Genomic DNA, 20,928 nt, shown 5'->3' on the forward strand with positions numbered 1-20,928 from the left:
GACACTTCCAAAGTGGTAAAATGTGTCCCCCCCCCCCCCTGTAACTTCTAAAATAAGAGAATGATAAAACTAAAAAAAATATATGATGTACATTACCATGCAAACTTCCACCGAAAATTGGTTTGAACGAGATCTAGTAAGTAGTTTTTTTAATACGTCATAAATCCTCTAAATACGGAACCCTTCATAGGCGAGTCCGACTCGCACTTGGCCGCTTTTTTATGAGATTTGGCGTAAAGGGCATCCAGGGCATTAAAAAACCAAAATTTGAGACAAATCTAGGGATTGATGGCTCCTCTACACGATGGGCCAGCGCCGGCCACTCCAAGGGACGCAGCCATGCGGTAGAATGAGATAGCAATATCACTTGCTCCCTCTAACGTAAATGCGTCCCTTGGAGTGGCCGGCGCTGGCCCATCGTGTAGAGGAGCCATGACGGGGCAAGCTATGATGGCGCCATCTGCTAAATACTTCGACCGGCCAACCCTATTGTAACGTAAAACCCGTAGGGTGACACTGGATGACCATACTTTCATAGGAGTTTGACGTTGAAAATAACATTTGCACTGCGTGTGCTATCAAAATCGTTGCAGACTTATCTTGGTCTAACTCTAACTGCCAACTGCAAGATTGACCAAAGAGTTTCTTCAATGTATTTAGGATAAACACCGTTCACATTACACATTCACTCATTCGTTCATTCACTGATCTTTTTTGAAATGAATATTAAAGTATGGACGCTACTCGCGAAGAATTTCATCCATTAACCCGCCATTTCCTATCTCTGTCGCACGCGAAAACGTATATTGCTGTCCTGCTCGCACAGTAGCATTGACCGCCCGCATTATGGGCGGGACTTTAATATAAACGCGCAAAAACATCGTGAGGAAACCGGACTAATCCCAATACCGGCCTAGTTTACCCTCTGGGTTGGAAGGTCAGATGGCAGTCGCTTTCGTAAAAACTAGTGCCCACGCCAATTACTGGGATTAATTGCCAAGCGAACCCCAGGCTCTCATGAGCAGTGGCAAAATGCCGGGACAACGCGAGGAAGATGATGAGTAATATAAACGCGCGTGTGGTAGATAACGTAGATTGTAGACATAGCTAGAGATAGGAAATGGACGGTCTATGTACGAAATTCTTCGTGTATAGCATCCTTACTTTATATATCAATGGTATTGAACCCTAAAAATTTCCAAAATGCGATATGTTATTGGATCCCATATATTTCACAACTCTTCTCTTTCCGCACAGACTCTATAAACATTTGAATTTAGCAGGAAGTTAAATCGATTGACATCTTCCGAAAAATTCATGCATGTTGCTAATAAACCTGGATTTACTTAAAATAAGATATATATAAACTCACCGATCCCGCCATTGAAGTCTCAATCGCAAAAACCTCCGTACTCTCCGTGGGAGCCGTTATTTTAAAATTATTCGGAGACACACAATTCAATGAACGCATCATTTTGACACTAAAAACACTTTCAATTCAACAGTTTCGAGAAACAAAAATCATTCGCGCACGAATAGTGTTCACACTATTTAAATAAACACGAAAACCAAAAGACGATCGATAGGTATCCAATCGGCTCACGTTTTCACACACCCCTCGGTTTTCGAACGCGAAAAACCAAAAGACGATCGGTCGGTATCCAATCGGCTCACGTTTTCACACACAAATCGGTTTTCGAACGCAAAAAACCAAAAGACGATCGATCGGTATCCAATCGGCTCACGTTTTCACACACCCGTCGGTTTTCGAACGCGAAAAACCAAAAGACGATCGCTCAGTTGCCATGCGCGCGACTCGAAACAGCTGTTTGTAGGAGAAACAGGTGAAGATCGCGCGTGTTATGTCAACACGCGGGAGCGTGTGTGAGTTCTGTCAAGAGACTAACTACTAACTAGTTGAGTTGGTCGGCGCGCACGCAGTTTGAATAACGAGTTTCGAGTGCTGGATGTGGCATTGGAAGTGAGATAAGGTTGCTAACGGGTTTTATTAAAGAGCCACTCACCTTGCCGCAAATCGTAGGCCAATTAATGCCGATTATAGGATGAAACATGCTAGAACGGTTCGGGTCCGGGCATTTGTAAATAATTTTCAAGTGTAAAGATACTTCGTCCGGCATACCATTACATTTAGCGACCATCTCCGCCTACTGTTACCATGAGTCACTGACAGTGTCAAAACTGACATAAGTTACGTTCTCGATAGCGTTTAAAATGGCAGTGCCAAACTGTACGGCTACGGGCTACCATCAGTTTGGCACTGACATAAACGCCATCGAGAACGTTATTTACGTTCTATGTATACATTTCGCTCGTACTCGCATATAAGTGCAAACGAGATGTATAGAAAGTAAATTAAGTTCTCGATAGCGTATATGTCAGTTTTGACACTGTCAGTGACTCATGGTACGGGCTCTGCCCTAGTAGCACGGTCGCATTTTTATCGTTTATCACCATGCCTGTCACGTTCTAACAAGTATGTAAGTGCGAAAGTGACGGGCATAGTGATAGTCGATAAGAACCGGCCAAGTGCGAGTCGGACTCGCGCACGGAGGGTTCCGCACCATCAACAAAAAATAGAGCAAAAAAATCGTGTTTGTTGTATGGGAGCCTCCCTTAAATATTTATTTTATTTTATTTTTAGTATTTGTTGTTATAGCGGCAACAGAGATACATCATTTGTGAAAATTTTAACTGTCTAGCTATCGCGATTCATGAGATACAGCCTGGTGACAGACGGACGGACGGACAGCGAAGTCTTAGTAATAGCACGTAATAGGGTCCCGTTTTTTTACCCTTTGGGTACGGAACCCTAAAAATGGAACCGTGCTGAGCCCGCTGGTGGTAGTCAACTAGCCACACTAGTTCAGCCACATGTGACCACATCTAGTAGGTTTACATCTCGTTACTCGTAACTTATGTTTATGATTCACCACGTGAGCCACCGTGTGTACTTAGTTTACTGTATTCCCATCGCCCGCATGAGGTGTACCAGAGGGCCTACCGCGAACCACTTCATTCGTTTATTTGATTCTCTATCGTTCTATTAAACAAGAGTGACAGGCAGATAACGAATATATGATTTACGGTTTTCCGATTTTGACCGATAATGTATTTATAAGAGCCATTTTAGGCATTTTGTATTAATTTATACACCATTTTTGTTTTAATTGGAATTATTTTTGTCATTTCTACTATTTTCTACTCAAAATCACGAGCCTCTACTCACACTACCATTTTCATACATCAACTTTGTATGACGGTTAACGAAAAAGCTAGTAATTTTGAGTAGAAATATCATCAAAATTACTTAATATAAAAAAACAATACACTCCTTTTTTGGGCTGTCGTGTAATTAATAAAGGCTTTAAATAAAATGGTCCGCCTACGCGCATGTGTAACTTTGCTGATTACGACTTACGACTCAAGTAGTTAATTAATTACCTACTGATATTACTGATGCAACAACACTTCATTTTACTCGTAGCAGAACATCAAAATATTCACTAACCTATACCCGTACCATGAGTTACTGACTGTATCAAACCTGACATATACGCTAAAGTTTATGTAATTTACTTTCTGTACCTACATATCGCTCGCACTTATATGCGAGTACGAGCGGGATGCATAGAAAGTAAGTTACATTCTCGATGGCGTTTATGTCAGTGCCAAACTGGTGGTAGCCACACTGTGTAATCCAAGAGATCTTCTTTCATTGGTTCACTAAGCGTTCAAATATACCTACAAGCATTCAGAATGGATAACGGTGACCACACGGCAGAGGCAGGTTCCGTAACATGATGACTCATTAGGTTTATTACACGAATACTTGAACATGTATAGACCTTATGTTGTTGTGTTAAGGTTTACATTAGTATGAATTAAGTGGCGCCTGTTTTGGAACAGTTGGTTTGTTACAGTACAGTTACGATTTTTCGAATTCCAAATTCTAATAGGCGACATTGTTTATCAATGAAGACAAGTAAAGCTTTAACACAGATGGCGCTGCAATAGTTGTATAAGTATGCCAAATTAATAAATTCATAGAATAGTAGTTTATGCAACAGTGATATAATAAGGGTTCTTAAAATTCAAGGGTCGAAGTTACAAAACGAGACGTAGTCGAGTTTTGTAAAAAAAGACCCGAGAATTTTAAGAACCAATTATGAGCTGTTGCATACATTACTTTTTCTATGACAGCTGCAGCAAAAAAAAAAAAAAAAAAAAGTTATTATTAAAAAAAAAGAGTTATTATTAAAAAAAAGAGTTATTATTTAAAAAAAATTGAGTTATTATTTAAAAAAAAAAGAGTTATTATTGTAAATGAAAACATACCTCTTTCAATCAAGATGATCGGAACTTGTATCTTTAAAAAAAATAAAGCAGTTGTATTATACTCATAAGATGACTGCTAGCAGTCATCTTATGAGCCTATAGACAAAGCATTCAAATGACATTGCTTTAGATATCACTGTCAGTCATTTAATTGACACATTTAAGTGCTGGAGTAGAAAAAAATATACTTATCACATAGATTTTTGTTTGGTTCTAAGACAGTTGGAATTCATTTTGCGGTGTGTTACTTATATGTATGTAACAATAAGTACAGATATAGAGTAGTACCTACAGTATAAGTAGGTATAGTTGGTCAAACCAATTTGTCAGTAAATAAGAACAAAAACAAAATATACTCATCCTTTTCTTTTGGGTGTCTGTGTTTGAAATGAGACAGTCCTTTGACAAAGTATAAATAGAGGGATTGTGTTTATAGGTAATAAACAGAATCATTGGGGCATTATCTATGAAAATGGACCTTATTGTCGATGGCGCTTACGCCGCACAGCGTCGCGCGGCGTTGTATTTATATCGGAGCATCGTTAATAATGTCGTAAGCGCCATCGACAATAAGGTCCCTTTTAATAACGTCACAATTATCGTAGACATTACTGAAGTAAATAAGCATTAAAATAAATACAATGGTACAATAGGACTCTTCCATTTTCCTTATTCCATAATTACCATTTTAAAATAATTTGTTTATTTATAAATATTTACTAGATATCCACACTTTGTTCTGTCAACTGCATTGGCATTCACAGGGTGTCAGTAAAATATTCTTAATAGGGATGATTATTGCAATGTTCTGCCGATGCCGCCAGAGTGCAGCACTAGCACCCATCGTAAACCATACAGTAAAATAGTTTTCACACACGATAAAATATTGATTGTTACATCAAGGCGGTTTGTTTACAAAGGGCCTGCCGTGAAATTCCAAAATAGAAACTCAGCTATCTGCCTCTTTATCGCTCGAATCTGCAAGAGTGATAGAGAGGTTAAGATAACAAAATTTAGACTCTCTCGTTTGCGGTAGACCCTCAGATTGTGAGTAATTGTGGTAGTGGCGCCCCCTACGCAGAGTTTCGCGTAATATTCCCTATTGTAAATGCTACCTTTATTAACTAAGTCCGGTCCAACTTCCAAGTATAGATGTAAACATAGTCATGGCGGCAAAAAATGGCGTCGTGTCACGCTCTGCAGGAGTCGACAGAAATAAGTATGAAGCGGTGGTGGTCGAGTAGATCTGACGTCCGACTTTCCATCTAGAGGTCACGGGTTCAAATCCTGGCTCGTGCTAATGAGTTTTTCGGAAGTTAGTATGTAAGTAATATAATTTGATAGGTATTCACCACTAGCTTTTCGGTGACGGGAAAATATCGTGAGTATCGTGACGAAACCTGCATACATCTGCGAAGAAATTCAAAGGTGTATGTGAAGTCTTCCATCCGCATTGGGCTAGCGTGGGGACTATAGCCCAAGCCCTCTCGCGCATGAGAGGAGGCCTGTGCCCAGCAGTGGGACGTATATAGTACCTATATATTAGGCTGAAATATTAATTAACCAGATGAATTAAACTGTAGGTATGAGGATATCAACGTTTCAGGTCATTTGTATTTAAATTAGTACTCTAAATAAAAGTTTTAACATTATAATTAGGGTAACATGGAGCTAATTGAACCACAAGGCCGTTGAACCATAAATATATTTTGACTACGTGTATGCGAGTGTACACAGCTGCAAAAAGTGCATACACTTCATGAATTAAATTTATTCATAAATTTTATAAGTAACTTGTTTATTTATTTACTTGTAAGTATATATTTCGGTGATATCGGAAACGGCTCTAATGATTTCGATGAAATTTGCTATGTGAAAAAACAATCTAGGTCTTTTATCTCTGTGAAAACGCGCAGTTTTGAGTTTTTATAATATTTTTCCGAGCAAAGCTCGGTCTCCCAGATATTAATAATTTAATTAAAACTATGCGGATCAAGGAGGCATTCAACTCAACTCTATTTACCTCGCATACCTACGTATTTTATTTATAACATATATGAAAACATACGCCTGTTACGTTATGTGTTACAAGCGCCGTATACAAGACTTTGCTTGATAACAATAACTTTTTCAATATCAAGGAGTTAATAAAACTTATCTTAGAAAAAGATAAACCTGTCACTCAGACATTGACATTATCCGAGCGTTTATTTAATCATTTATCTTATATCTATTTGCAATTTATTTTCAACGATGGATTTAAAGTCCGAACCTTATCCTGAGCTGCAGCCTATAGAAGAGGTGGCTCTGGACACCGTGGTGTCAGTCATGAACAGAGCTAAGGAACAGTTAGGGGAGAGGCAGACGCTGAAGGAACTTGCACGTAAAGTGTACCTCCTTTACTCTAGCTTTTACCCGCAACTTCATCTCCGTCAAATGATGACGATTGATAAAAACTATCCTTTTCCCTTCCCCGGGCTTCAAACTATCTCCAGACCTCATGTTAATCGATTTGCGGTAAGCGTGAAGAGGTAGCAGGCAGATACACAGACAGACAGAGTTACTTTCACATTTGAAACATAAACATAGTAGGGATACCAGAGCTGCAACCTATAGAAGAGGTGGCTTTGGACACCGTGGTGTAAGTTATGAACAGAGCTAAGGAACAGTTAGGGGAGGGGGAGAGGCAGACGCTGAAGGAACTTGCACGTAAAGTTTACCTTCTTTACTCTAGCTTCTACCCGCAACTTCATCTCCGTCAAATAATGACGATTGATAAAAACTATCCTTTTCGCTTCCCCGGGCTTCAAAGTTTCAAACTATCTCCAGACCTCATGGAAAGCGATTTGCGGTTTAAGCGTTGTTGCGAACGCAACCTTTATATTTGTATAAAATCTCAATATATTCCTAATCCTAATGCAATACGTAGCTAAACGCAGACGTCGGGCTCGGCTAGTAATCGGAAGGTTTTTCTAAAGCACCAAATATATTCAGATTTTATAATACAAATATAAAGGTTGCGTTCGCAACAAGCGTGAAGCAGACAGACACACAGACAGGCAGAGTTACAAGACAAAAATCAGACCAGTTCACGACAGACAACCGAACAAGGCAGGCGACGACAGACAGACAGACAGATACTGGTAAGGCTGAAGTAGAAAGCATTGATATTTAACCTTTTCGACGCCGTGTCAAACACAAAAGCTGTCACGCTGACGCCACTTCACCGAAGTGTCAAAACTGAAATTTAACTTTATGCATATGCACGTAGGTCTATGTTGCTCTGTGATATGTGACTGATTAATCGGTCTTTGGCGTTGAACCTACGGTGCGGATATGATATAGGTACTTATCGGTAATTGGCGTCCAAAAGGTTAACATTGTTACCGTTCTTCCATCTCCAGGCTGCCGTGAACTCTTCGGCGGTAAACCCAAGCTGGACGTGACCGGCCTCCGAGCTCCCCTGGCCCTCACAGCAGAACAGCTCATCGACGACACCATCAGATACCACTGGAAGCTGACTCACCTCTTCATGTTCAACATCAACTACAAGAACACTTCCATTGATGAAACTTCTCATTACTACTACTATGAGGTACCTCATTTTCTTTTTATACCCCATTCGCCATCAACTAATACAAGAACACGGAAGTGTTCATCAATGGAAATTGATGAAACTTCTCATTACTAACTACTATGAGGTACCTCATTTCCCTTTTATACTTAATTGATGATCTATCAGGTACCACTGAAAGCTTACATTATTTATGTTCGCTCTCAACTACACGAAGATTTCTTTGATGAGATTACTGATTACTACTAGTATGATGATTGATGAGGTATATTAAAATATGCGGAATGTGTTTCTGAAGGCTCCCCTGGCCTGACTAATATCCACGGAACATATACTCATGATTGTTAGATAAGTATGTAAAAAAAGGTTATTGGCAATGACAATGACAGAAACATCGTATGATAATATTGATAATTATTGCTTGACCCTCTAGTATTAGTATTGCAACTTTTTTTAAACACATAAACATCTTAATGTTAAAAAAAATCTTTGTCTTCTCCACACATTATTATTGTAATTCCATTCAAAATTGCAAATGTTATAGGTATATAAAGTGACGGAAATAAAAACATTCCAAGATAAATATTGAAGATAAAACTATGAATTATCGAACGTTGACGTCACTCCATTACGGGGCGTGTAGCTTTTGACACCCAATTTCGGATGCATCAGTATCTCCCGTATGGTCTAGTGGCTAGGATACCTGGCTTTCACCCAGGAGGCTCGGGTTCGATTCCCGGTACGGGAATACTTTTTTATTTTATTTTTCTTAATCGTTACAATAGCATTGTCGTTTGCCGCTACTAATCAAGTCTTGAGTCAAGATAAATGTTTCGTACAGAAAAGAGCTTAATGTCGTAAGCATTAAGTGTCAAATTTGCAAACATAAGTACCAACACTGTTAAAAAATTTAGTCCGATGGCACTACGTAACGTATGTAGGTACGTCAAACGAGAATAATGAACGAATGGAGTCACTTTGGTACACTTTAATATGTATTACTGTACAGGAAAACCAATTGAAGTAATAAATAAAACAAATTTAATTTAATCGGGAGCTCAAATAAAATTAATTCGTGGTTCAAATTCAAACAAATCAAATTTTTAATTCGTAAGTATACGTCTTTAAATAATAATTTCCTTGAAATAAATTCTACTTATTAAATAACTGTGTATTTAAGATCTACATTTACTCATAGCGCGGGTGCACGGGGACATTTAGATACTGATTGGATTTTTTTTATAAAGTCTACCTATACTTTATAAAAAAAATCCTGTGGTTGTCACTGTGTTCCGACAGGTTTAGCATTTACAGTTAGTCGATATAAGCCCTTATTGGTGGTGTATATGTCGGAAACAGGGAAATGGGCCGAACACACAAGTGCCGTTTTGCCTTGTTTAAAACTGCATCACCCCTATCTCTTGCTATAATTAAATAGCAGTCCACTTTGCACGTCGCATAGGTTTTCTTGGAAATCTTGAATTTAAACATAATATTATTTCTTATGAATTCCATATAAAAATATAAAAAAATATTGACCTCACATCGACTCATTAGATTTTTGTTCCTTAACATCCCTTCTTTGGTACTAACAAATTAATTTATTCAAAACCATAAAATTACCACCAGATTACATAAATTATGTAATGCTATCCAAAGAACTAACCGAAAGAAATACATTCCATCCTTTTTCCTTGCTTTATCATTGTTATTTTTACATATTTTAACGGCACATTTCGTAATTGTTGACAACTTCACATTTGAGCGTTTCAAACAAGACTAAACGAAAAAGTAATGCATGATCTGTTTTGACATCACTTTTGTGGGGCCATTTTTGGCGGCTGATTGGGTATCCAGTTCTTTATACTATATCAATGATTTCTATAATATTTTTTTACTAGTATTTTTCAACACGGCGGTTGGTAGAGAATGCCTCAAGGTATTAAGTCCGCATTTTGTACTTGTTTTTGTTGTGTTTTTGTGCAATAATATCTATTGTTATAGGCCATATTCAGCCAGCCTACAATCAAGTACCCCATACCTCAAGCAACAGCTACAGTCTACTTTAGGGTTCAAGAACAGTACACTCATCCGTCCAAAAACGCGCCAGTTCCTGTGGTAAGTAGGTACACATAATATATGTATCTCAACGACTGGCCGGAGATTGCTCAAAACTGAGACGAATGAAAATCGAGGGGGGGAGGCCTTTCAGGCCTTTGCCCAGTAGTGGGATACCGTATAAGCCTTCGAGCAACACCGGCTTCGTATAAGCTTATTAGCTTATAAGCTTATTAATATAGGAATATTAGGAATAGGGAGTATTACTGCAATGTTCTGCCGCCAGAGTGCAGCACTAGCGCAGCGTACTACGTAGGCGAACAACACGCGAACGCGAAGCGAAGCGATGCGACGCGGGGTGAATCAATCCTTTGTGTGAGATTTTATAATAAACTTCCAAACCATATTACTGAATTATCTATTAATAAATTTAAGAATTATGTAAAGCGTAAACTTATATCTAAAGCGTATTATACCACACAAGACTACATGAATGATAAAACAACGTGGGATTAATTGTTATTCGAAATGATTATTTATATATTAGGTATATTTGATTAATGATGAGGAAATTGATATTCCGAATATTCCGATATTTGTACTTCTTTTGTGTTTTTTATTTATTTATTTGACATTTAGATTTTATTCTAGAAACATTCTAGACTAGTATTTTTTATACAATTTTTTTTTCATGTTTGACGATCCTTTTGTGAAATTCTTATATTTGTGTTAATAATAACATCAATAAATTGCTCTGATAATTAGCTTAAGATAATTTATAAGTATGTTACGATTCATAAGTGCTTGTTGCTAGGCCTACATGAATAAAGATATTTTTGACTTTGACTTTGACTTTGATACCTATAGAAGTATCCTACATGGGCGATCTCGTTGCGAACGCGAACGCCGTGGGCCCGACGCGCCGCGCCGCTTCGCTTCGCGTTCTCGAGTTGTTCGCTTACGTAAGACGCAGCGTAGCGCCTTTCGTAAACCATAGAGTAACTTTTACATACTGCGCCTTATAAACTGTTTTTTGACAAGTTTTCTCAGACAATACAATATGGCATTGATGCATCAAGGCAGTTTGTTTGTAACACAGGACCTACCGGGAAACGCGAAATTCGAAATTTAGTTATCTGCCTCTTTATCGCTCGAATATGCAATAGAGAGGTTATAACGAAATTTTGATTGTCTTGTTTCGCGGTAGACCCTCATATTGTGATGGATTGTGGACATTGTGGTAGTGGCGCCCCCTACGCAGCTATTGATGAAAGTAAGATGTATTCATCTTCCTCGCGTTGTCCCGGCATTTTTGCCACGGCTCATGGGAGCCTGGGGTCCGCTTGGCAACTAATCCCAGTAATTGGCGTGGGCACTAGTTTTTACGAAAGCGACTGCCATCTGACCTTCCAACCCAGAGGGTAAACTAGGCCCTTGTTGGGATTAGTCCGGTTTCCTCACGATGTTTTCCTTCACCGAAAAGCGACTGGTAAATATCAAATTATATTTCGTACATAAGTTCCGAAAAACTCATTGGTACGAGCCGGGGTTTGAACCCGCGACCTCCGGATTGCAAGTCGCATGCTCTTACCGCTAGGCCACCAGCGCTTCCTGAAAGTAAGATGGATTAAATGTATTAAAAACGGGTCACTCACGTATACCGTCCGTTTTTAATATATTTAATATGTCTTTGTCTCACGGAAGTTTTGTTATTAAAGTAAGATGTGTTGTTGCAGATTAAATTCCGGGTGGAAAGTCAGCGAACTTCGCACGATATCCGCTACGTGACGCTGCTCCCGGAATGGCTCCTCGCCATCATCAAGATGAAAATCACGCTCTACAAGCGTATTGAGGAATATAACATTTTCTGAGGGATTATAACGTATACCATCCTTCATACTCGTATTCTAGAATTTCTAGATCATAAATAGACAGGTCAATGAGAATAAATGCTAAAGAGTCACACGAACCAACCCCCAAAAAAATCAATGATGTAATTAAAATCAGTCGCCATCAGATATATCGGAGCGGCGAAGGTGTTCACATTATCTGAACACGCACTCTAAAGGGGCCCACTAATTAACAGTCCGCCGGACGGTATCGGCCTGTCAGTTGTTCGGAACTGTCAAGTTTTTGTTGTAACTGACAGGCCGCCGATACCATCCGTGGGCCAGTGGGCCCCTTAACGCCTTGACAATAGAGGCGTGTTCAGATATTTGTGAACGCCTTGACCGCTCCGATATTTCTGATGGCGACTGTACGCCTGTATGTGTTACATGAATGTTCATGTCCAATTTCATGCTATTTCAGAACGTCGTTTTCAAACGAGAGCGCGTCGAATCATGTGACTTAATAATTTTATGCCCACTTTTGCCCAAGTCTAGAAAACAATGGCTGAACCATAAAATAAAGCTCATAGACTGTTGTAAATTGATGTATATTTATTGCCAATTATTTCTGATGAGACTCATAAATTAGATTTTAACGCGTTCGTTTCGTATTGATTATGTACTTACTAGCTTTTGTCCGCGACTTCGTCTGCGTGGAGTTAGTAATTTGCGTGGCTTATTTTTACCCAATCTGCTTATTAACGATTCCCCATACAAACTTCCACCCCCCTTTTCACCCCCTTAAAAGGAGATTTTTGGGATAAAAACTACCCTATGTCCTTTCCCGGGACTCAAACTATCTCCATACCAAATTTCAACTAAATCGGTTCAGCGGTTATTGATTGCCCATACAAATTTCCACCCCCCTTTTCACCCCCTTAAGGGGTGAGTTATGAGATAAAAAATATCCTATGTCCTTTCCCGGAACTCAAACTATCTTCATACCAAATTTCAACTAAATCAGTTCAGCGGTTTAAGCGTGAAGAGGTAACAGACAGACAGACAGGTAGACAGACAGACAGACAGGCACACTTTCGCATTTATAAGATTATATAGAAAATACAAAATTGTTTTTATAGGATTACGGTACCTATTGAAAAACATATAATCGGCAATGTCAGTTTACTTTTTTTTAATTCTGGATTACCACTGTATTTTGGTAATAAGGTCAAAAAGTCGATACATTTTAACCACACATATTTTACTGACCTTTGGCACAGAATAAGTAATAGTATTTATAGTAACAGTATGTAAAGTGTCATTCAATAGACCTTGCTAACTACGTAAACAAACCGCCATACTAAAATTGACACTGAATGTCAATTTACTAGTAACTTTTGTTTACATCATAGAATTAGAATAGACAAGAACAACTGTCAATCTTCAAAAGTGCGACCAAAAATGAAATGCAAGTGTGTGCGTCAATTGTCTATGTGAGATCAAAAATAGTGATGTCATGTTACATTGCTTTATAGACTACTTTTCATTCAAATGTGTTTTTAGGGTTCCGTACCCAAAGGGTAAAAACGGGACCCTATTACTAAGACTCCGCTTTCCGTCCGTCCGTCCGTCCGTCCGTCCGTCCGTCTGTCACCAGGCTGTATCTCACAAACCGTGATAGCTAGACAGTTGAAATTTTCACAGATGATGTATTTCTGTTGCCGCTATAACAACAAATACTAAAAACAAAATAAAATAAAGATTTAAGTGGGGCTCCCATACAACAAACGTGATTTTTGACCGAAGTTAAGCAACGTCGGGCGGGGTCAGTACTTGGATGGGTGACCGTTTTTTTGCTTGTTTTGCTCTATTTTTTGTTGATGGTGCGGAACCCTCCGTGCGCGAGTCCGACTCGCACTTGGCCGGTTTTTTTATTATAAACTGAAGAGTTAGATCAAGAAAAGTCTGCAACGATTTTGATAGCACACGCAGTGCAAGTGTTATTAACGTCAAAATTCAACGACGACGTTATGAGGTATAAATAACACTTGCACTGCGTGTGCTATCAAAATATTCAGTCACTATTAATATACCGACGAGTTATCGGTACTGTCATATGAAAATTTGGTCAAGCCCTAGCGTAAAGTAACAGTTTATGTTTTTACACAACGGTAAGACTACACGGTAAGACTGCAGGGAATACGTCATCTAAATTATTGACTAATATGATAAAATATTAGCACACAACGGAAGAAAAACTTGTAATGAACTGTATAAACCGGCTTCTTACACTCTTTATGCTGTTAATTTGACAAAATATCGTTAAGAAAATTTCGCTCGGAATATCAAAATTACATGTGAAATGAGTATTTGCTTGGATTATTTAACCCCGTGACACTGCAATCCGGCACACTACGAAACACCATCCTCACTGTATTACTTTATTTAATAGTTTTCTTCCTGATTTGTTTATATTTTTCAAATTAAAAATTACGGTGATACGCTCTTGGCCGTCAGCGGCCGTCGTCAAACTCAAAAATGGTCACGTTTTCTCATTCGTAGTCTGACTCTTTCGCACTCGTGAGATGTTCATATACGTGATGGCTTCCCTTTCGCACACTTCAGCTGTCTGTCAAGCGCGAGCGCGAAAATGACAAGTCTGTGGTTTACATAGTTTGTAAGTTCAATTGAATGACATTTTATAGTATAGCCTTTGGCAGACCCGTTATGTTTAATAGGTACCTAACCAAAATGCCTAAATTATGAGTCACGGCACATAATCGTTTAAAAATGGAGTTATGTGCAGGATGCGAAATTCCAACCGAGTTTTGATTGTATGATAATATGTGTAGGATGAATCTGACATTGTTCCTAGAAAAACAACAAGAACTGTTTAGTCATTCAAAATCGTGCTAAGGTAGTTAAGGAAAAATAACTTGCTATATATATTATAAATATTATAATAGCCGAAAAAGCGTTGGTGGCCTAGCGAAAACGCGCTGGTGGCCTAGCGGTAAGAGCGTGCGACTTGCAATCCGGAGGTCGCGGGTTCGAACCCCGGCTAGTACCAATGAGTTTTTCGGAACTTATGTACGAAATATAATTTGATATTTACCAGTCGCTTTTCGGTGAAGGAAAACATCGTGAGGAAACCGGACTAATCCCAATACGGGCCTAGTTTACCCTCTGATGGGTTGGAAGGTCAGATGGCAGTCGCTTTCGTAAAAACTAGTGTCCACGCCAATTACTGGGTCTACTGGGATTAGTTGCCAAGCGGAGCCCAGGCTCCCATGAGCCGTGGCAAAATGCCGGGACAACGCGAGGAAGATGATGATTATAATATTTATAATAGCCGAAATAGATGATGCTGAATTTTTTGGAAATATCTCATACTTAACCCTAAAAATAGAAAATATTTTCCGTAAGGAGAGAGGAGACCGAGGTGAGTTTAATGGGGTAAGTTGAAACAACGTCATCGTCAATAATGCGTTATTTATAAACGTTTTAAGACAAGGAAGCATATTGACGGATCATTTGCGAATTGTTTCACCCTACCTCTGTTTTAACTCACCTCGGTTTCCCCACCTATTTCTTGCAACTGAATGTGTAGCGAACATTAAAAATAAAATTTTCGTAATTTCCCGTCTCTATTAAAACTTTTTTTCATGAAAATTTATTCGTTGTTCGTGGGGAACTCATAATATTTTCTCCATCCCTTATTTTAAGTATCATTTCGATTTTAATTTTGACTTTTCAAAATGAAACGTCACACTTTCGTAGTATTTTGACGTTTTCTCTCTTTAGCACCTACATTTTCATTTCATTCTTAATCCCTCGGTGGACCTTATGCCTTTGTAATAAGGTTTACGAACTGTCAGTTAGCAGTGGTAGGTATTTTAGTTATTTGTTTATTGCTTTACCTTTGTTTGTTATACCTATGTTTTACCTTTATTTATAATTGTCTTCAACCTTCAACGCTAAATTATATGTTAAGTCACACACAGTTAGTGTTACAGTCGCAGATATATCGGAGCGGCCAAGGTGTTCACAATATCTGAACACGAACTCTAACGCCCTGACATAGAGGCGTGTTCAGATATTTGTGACCGCCTTAGCCGCTCCGATATAATATCTGATTGCGACTGTACATTGCAATACAAACAAGGTGATCGCCTTGTCAAACTTTCACTCATACAAATGTCACATTTGAAATGCTAAGTGATGCCGTTTCTTATTAATGACTGCGTCGATACACGGGCCAATGAACTTATGCAAAAATATCAAGAAAATCACACCGGGGATCTTTCTCTTTTACTCTCATTAAGACGTAATTAGAGTGACAGAGAAAATGCCCGCCATTGACGAACTTCGATTTTCGCGGTTACTTATATAATAGCCCTGGGATGACCAGGGGGACTAGCCAAGGGATAGTCGCCTTCAGATATATAGATGCGGCTAAGGTGCTCACAAATATCTGAACATCCTTATGTTCAGGGTCTATTATCTAGAACCATAATACACCTACGGCCATACTCAAACTTTAAGATACGTCAAATATTAGATATCGAAACGGATTGGAAATCTCAAACGTCACTTTTGACACTTGTTTGACACTGACCCAATCCATATCGTTTCGATATAGTGTGTCAAAGGTCTGTTTGATTTCAAACATTGACAGAGAGAATCATACTATCTTTGTCTTACTAGTACCTACTAGCACCCAAAAGAAGAGTACCTATAGTTTTTTTTGTTCCTATTTACTGACGTATCTTAAAGTTCGATTATGGCTGCTAGTCTGGTTCTGGTTCTCGCCATAAATTCGCACATTTTTTAACAGTAAAATCGTTTTTGCATCCCAACATGCAACCATCCCAACGCCCCAAACGAATAACGTCGTAACTGACCATTCGCCTCACACAACCGCCGCCATTTTAAATTAGTTCATTTTAATTTACCTGTACCCGGGTCGTTAAAGCTTCGCAGATAATATCTAAAACGCGTACAATTTTCTACCTTAATCCGTCGGCATAAGATATCGATATTACCTGGAGGTTTCGCGCCAATAATGACCAAAGGCTTGTCATTCGATCGCGCCCGCTATAGCGAGTCGCACGCGCACCGTTCGCGTCTAATTTCCACGCTCGTGTTTTGTTTTTGTGGAAAAACTCGACACTTTTGTTTTCACAACAGTTGTAAAGTTTTCCCTCGGCGACAGTCTTTTGTTTTGAAGTAGTGTTCTTCAAAATGGTGCGCAGTGTAAAAGTGTGGTTTGGTGCGAGGCGCAGCAAAGTGGTGCCAGAGCCGGCGGTGTATAGTGTGCCTATTGATATGTCTTCGACCTCTACGTTGGATGTGGCCAATTTGGATGTGGTTGTAAGTGTGTTTTTAAGTTTTACGCTAACTTAAGTGGGTGTTATATAATCTGTGGCGAAGGAGGAAAACATGTGCGAATCGGTGATGTAAACGTATTGTTCCTATTTTATACACGACCAAGTTCATTAAAATACTACATCGAGATCCAATAAATGTACATTTCGCTTGATTTTTAGCAATTAAAACAAGCGAAAGCTGCAACTGCAGAGTAGTCACATGCGCGTTGTCAAGGCTTTAAATCTTGTACAATCCTTTCAGGAAGAAATCGAAGCTGGATCATACCGTAGACACAGATTATGTAATAATTCTTACGCCGTAGAGCCCATTTTGATACCCGGAACATTTAACAATAAAGTTATATTAGTATTGCGACTTGGTTTTTCGTGTTTAGCAATATTTTGTCTTTTACGCCCAAGAATAAGAAAACAGGAAGTGAACATTGTTACGAAAACCTACCTTCTTTTAAACAGTTTCAAGTAGTTGATGTAATTGCATATTACAGAAATTATTTTATCGAAGTATATATTAGGTATTAACTGCATTTTAATGTGTTTATATTATATCTTAGATACGTAGTTTTGCCCTTGCGTCAGCAGCAGGTGATTAATGCTGTGTGTGTATAGGTTAATTAATTAAATCCTTCTTTCTATTAAATATGGATAAAAGTATGTACCTACCTAATGATTATCGAGATGGGTTAAATTAAAAACGATTAATGTTTTACAAATAATAGATTAGCTAGATTCAAAAAACGGTACATAATACTTGCAATTAGGTTCACTAGATGTGTCATTGATGAGTGATGACATCATAATGTTTAACATAGTGGGTACCTCTGTCATTAAGGGGGGTGGTGTTTACTAATCCATAAGGCAATGTAGGTGCAGATAAATATCTACCTAATTCAAAGATAAGCCTTTGATGTGAAAGAATAGTAGAGACAACGTTTTTTTTATACGACTCTTATTTACGTATGTGAAAGTGAATTTAGAGAAACAACCAATGAAAACTGTTTATCGACGTCATAATCCTACATTATAACGTGACTTGACGTGAATTTAAAACGTGACAGTGCTCAAAAACAAATTTTCTCAACACAACATAAATACTGAACTACATAGTAAACAATACGAGTGGGTACTTTATTCATTTCACGTTCTGCAAATAAAAAGAAACGACTACAATTGTACCATCTTTTTGTGTAAAGTCGGATAGCGATATTCCCACGGTCCATGTTTTTTGTGCGTTACCGGCAACAGAATAGATATTTCTAAGAAAAACAACTCCCACGTTATATGTAGATATTGGATAATACAAACGTGCCATTGGCATTGCTATCGGATTCTAGATTTGTGTCGGCAATAGACATGTACATATTTGTTTTATTACATTCAAAGTGTCATGTTTTTTTTTAATAATAAAACTGGCAAAACTGCCTATGGTACAAAGTTAACGAGGACTTGTATCTACACCACACATGAAAAAAGATAATATTTCGTTATTTTATAAATATGTATACCTACTCGCAGTACAAACAAAAGCTGTAATAAAAATGAAAAATGTCAGTAGCGACATTTTTTTAAAACCACCATACGTTTACATTGCGCATTTTTTACTTACAACTTTTTGCACCTGAACTCACAATGCATGTCACCCAAGACCACGACGTCCACATAACAATTTTATTAAGACGCCTTTCAGTGGAAATTGTACCATAACACTATATTAATAAGGTTTAAATTCAAAAATGATTTTAAGTTTACCTAATTGGCCAGTTTATAAGCTTACCTGTGTGTTATCTCTATTCCTGCTATTATTATCTACTGTTTAATACAAAACATATAGAGTGTAAACTTAGCTTAAGTATTTTTATTATATAGCAACACATTTGTAGTTGCCTTAAAAATGTATATGGCAACTCTCTCTCTTCGTTCTCGATCCGAACTAACCGACACGTCCCGCGATCACTGTAATTTAATTTAATTCTAAACTTCAATAAAAGTTAATTAAAACATAAAAGCGCATTTTGTATTCTCCATGCGCAAGTGGTCCTTCAAAGGAAAAGTATCAGTGTACGATGTTTCGTCGAAATAGTGTTCGCGGCAAGTGTGTGCGCGAGCTGGCTGGCCGTCTATACCGGCTGGTATCTCGTCGTGGCAGTGCCTAGGCTGGCGCTGCTGGCCTGCAACTTCGTTCTATCTATAATAGAACGAAAATCATACACGGATTGGAGAAAAGAGCATCATCAAAAACCGCAAGTAATTCGGTTTATGTCGAATTTTTCGACCACCGGCATTCCTCATTTTTCAATATAAAGTGAAGTTGGCGCGGACCGCAGCCATCTTGCGGAACTTCGCAGCGGTTTTTGACATTTTGTGTCATCTGTCACGTTTGACATTGACGTTCAAATAAAAATCAAAACAAACTGCAATCGTGTCTCTGTGCCTTCGTTTAAAAGTGTTTGTGCCTTCGTTCGTCATAAATACAGGTTAAAATGTCTACCGAAATGGAGAAATTAAAAAAGTTACGTGTTATACGCTCACAGTGCAAAGGAACCATTACAAGAATCGACAGTTTTGTCAAGGATCCCGTAGCTTTGGCAGCCGCCAGCGCCGATATATTAGAGGCGCGTAAAGAGAAGCTTATTTCCACCTTAAAAGATTACGAAAAGGTGCAAATGGACATCCTAAGCATTGATGAAGGTGACGGTGGTCTTTGATGGATCAATGAGATCTAGAAATGGGACATCGCTGAATCAAGTCATGCTGAACGGACCTGTTGTACAGAGTGAGCTCTTTGATATCCTTATTTTATTCAGGACTTATCCCTTTATTTTAACTTGTGACATTAAAAAAATGTTTCGCAATGTTTTTATTAATGAACATCAACGCGGACTTCAAAACATATTATGGCGCGAATCGCCCAAAGACCCTATCAACTGCTTGCAGCTTCAAACTGTTACGTACGGTTTAAAATCGAGTACATTTTTAGCTACAAGAGCTCTAAATGAGCTAGCAAATATGCATAAGGATCAATTTCCTTTGGCCGCTCAGGCTATTTATAAAAATACATTTGTTGATGATGTGTTGACTGGCGCTGATGATGTAGAGACACTTCAAGAGCTGAAAAGGCAAATTGTAGAGCTTCTGGAGTTAGGTAGTTTCTCGTTACATAAATGGTGCTCGAACCACGCTCCAATTTTAAGCGATATACCAGTTGAGCACAGACAAATTGATAGTGTAGAGATAGGTCAAAACGACACCGTGAAGACATTAGGTCTCACACTCGAAATAAACTCAGATAAATTGAGTTTCTCTTGTCCTGCAGTTGATGAGGCAACAATACTGAATACAAAAAGAAAAATTCTCAGCTATATAGGGAAAATGTTTGACCCACTTGGTTTAATTGGCCCAGTAATGGTGCTGGCCAAACTATTCATGCAAGAACTCCATAGCTCTATGCGTAAAGATTGGGACTCTACAATCCCAAATGAAAAGTTCCTATACTGGTCAAACTTTTTAAATAATTTAAAACAAATGGGTCAAATTAAAATAGATAGATGTGTAAATTTTAAATTAGTATCACATGTAGAGCTAGTAGGGTATGCCGATGCATCTCTTAAAGCTTTCGGGAGCTGTCTCTATCTAAGAGTTTTTATGACTGATGGCTCGGTTCAAGTGAACTTGTTGTGTTCCAAATCCCGTGTGTCCCCACTTTCTAAATCTCACACCATACCTC

The 20,928-nt window shown here is 38.5% G+C and overlaps 2 protein-coding genes and 1 non-coding gene across 4 annotated transcripts in view; all 3 read left to right on the plus strand.

Annotated features, from left to right (window-relative positions):
• The first annotated feature begins 6,550 nt into the window (after nt 1-6,550).
• On the plus strand, nt 6,551-11,862 carry LOC134655103 (uncharacterized). Of its 2 annotated transcripts, none has more exons than XM_063510564.1 (4): nt 6,551-6,739; nt 7,761-7,951; nt 9,935-10,048; nt 11,725-11,862. In XM_063510564.1, the coding sequence occupies exons 1-4, from the start codon at nt 6,610-6,612 to the stop codon at nt 11,857-11,859; spliced, it is 570 nt and encodes a 189-aa protein (XP_063366634.1). In that variant the 5' UTR covers nt 6,551-6,609; the 3' UTR covers nt 11,860-11,862. The 2 variants fall into 2 exon arrangements, with proteins under 2 accessions (XP_063366634.1, XP_063366635.1); XM_063510565.1 differs by lacking the exon at nt 6,551-6,739 and adding an exon at nt 6,954-7,065.
• Nucleotides 8,607-8,678, plus strand: Trnae-uuc (transfer RNA glutamic acid (anticodon UUC)). The gene has a single exon. It is a non-coding gene; the product is annotated as a tRNA-Glu (tRNA).
• Nucleotides 11,863-16,898: 5,036 nt separating the features above from the next.
• The window catches only part of LOC134655085 (phospholipid phosphatase 2-like), a 100,974-nt gene continuing 96,944 nt past the window's right edge, over nt 16,899-20,928 (plus strand). The window contains exon 1 of the mRNA XM_063510548.1: nt 16,899-17,190. Coding sequence (XP_063366618.1) covers nt 17,062-17,190 — 129 coding nt within the window. The 5' untranslated portion in view covers nt 16,899-17,061. The remainder of the gene's footprint in view (nt 17,191-20,928) is intronic.

The sequence above is a fragment of the Cydia amplana genome, chromosome 16 (assembly GCF_948474715.1).
Source record: "Cydia amplana chromosome 16, ilCydAmpl1.1, whole genome shotgun sequence".
Lineage (NCBI taxonomy): Eukaryota > Metazoa > Arthropoda > Insecta > Lepidoptera > Tortricidae > Cydia > Cydia amplana.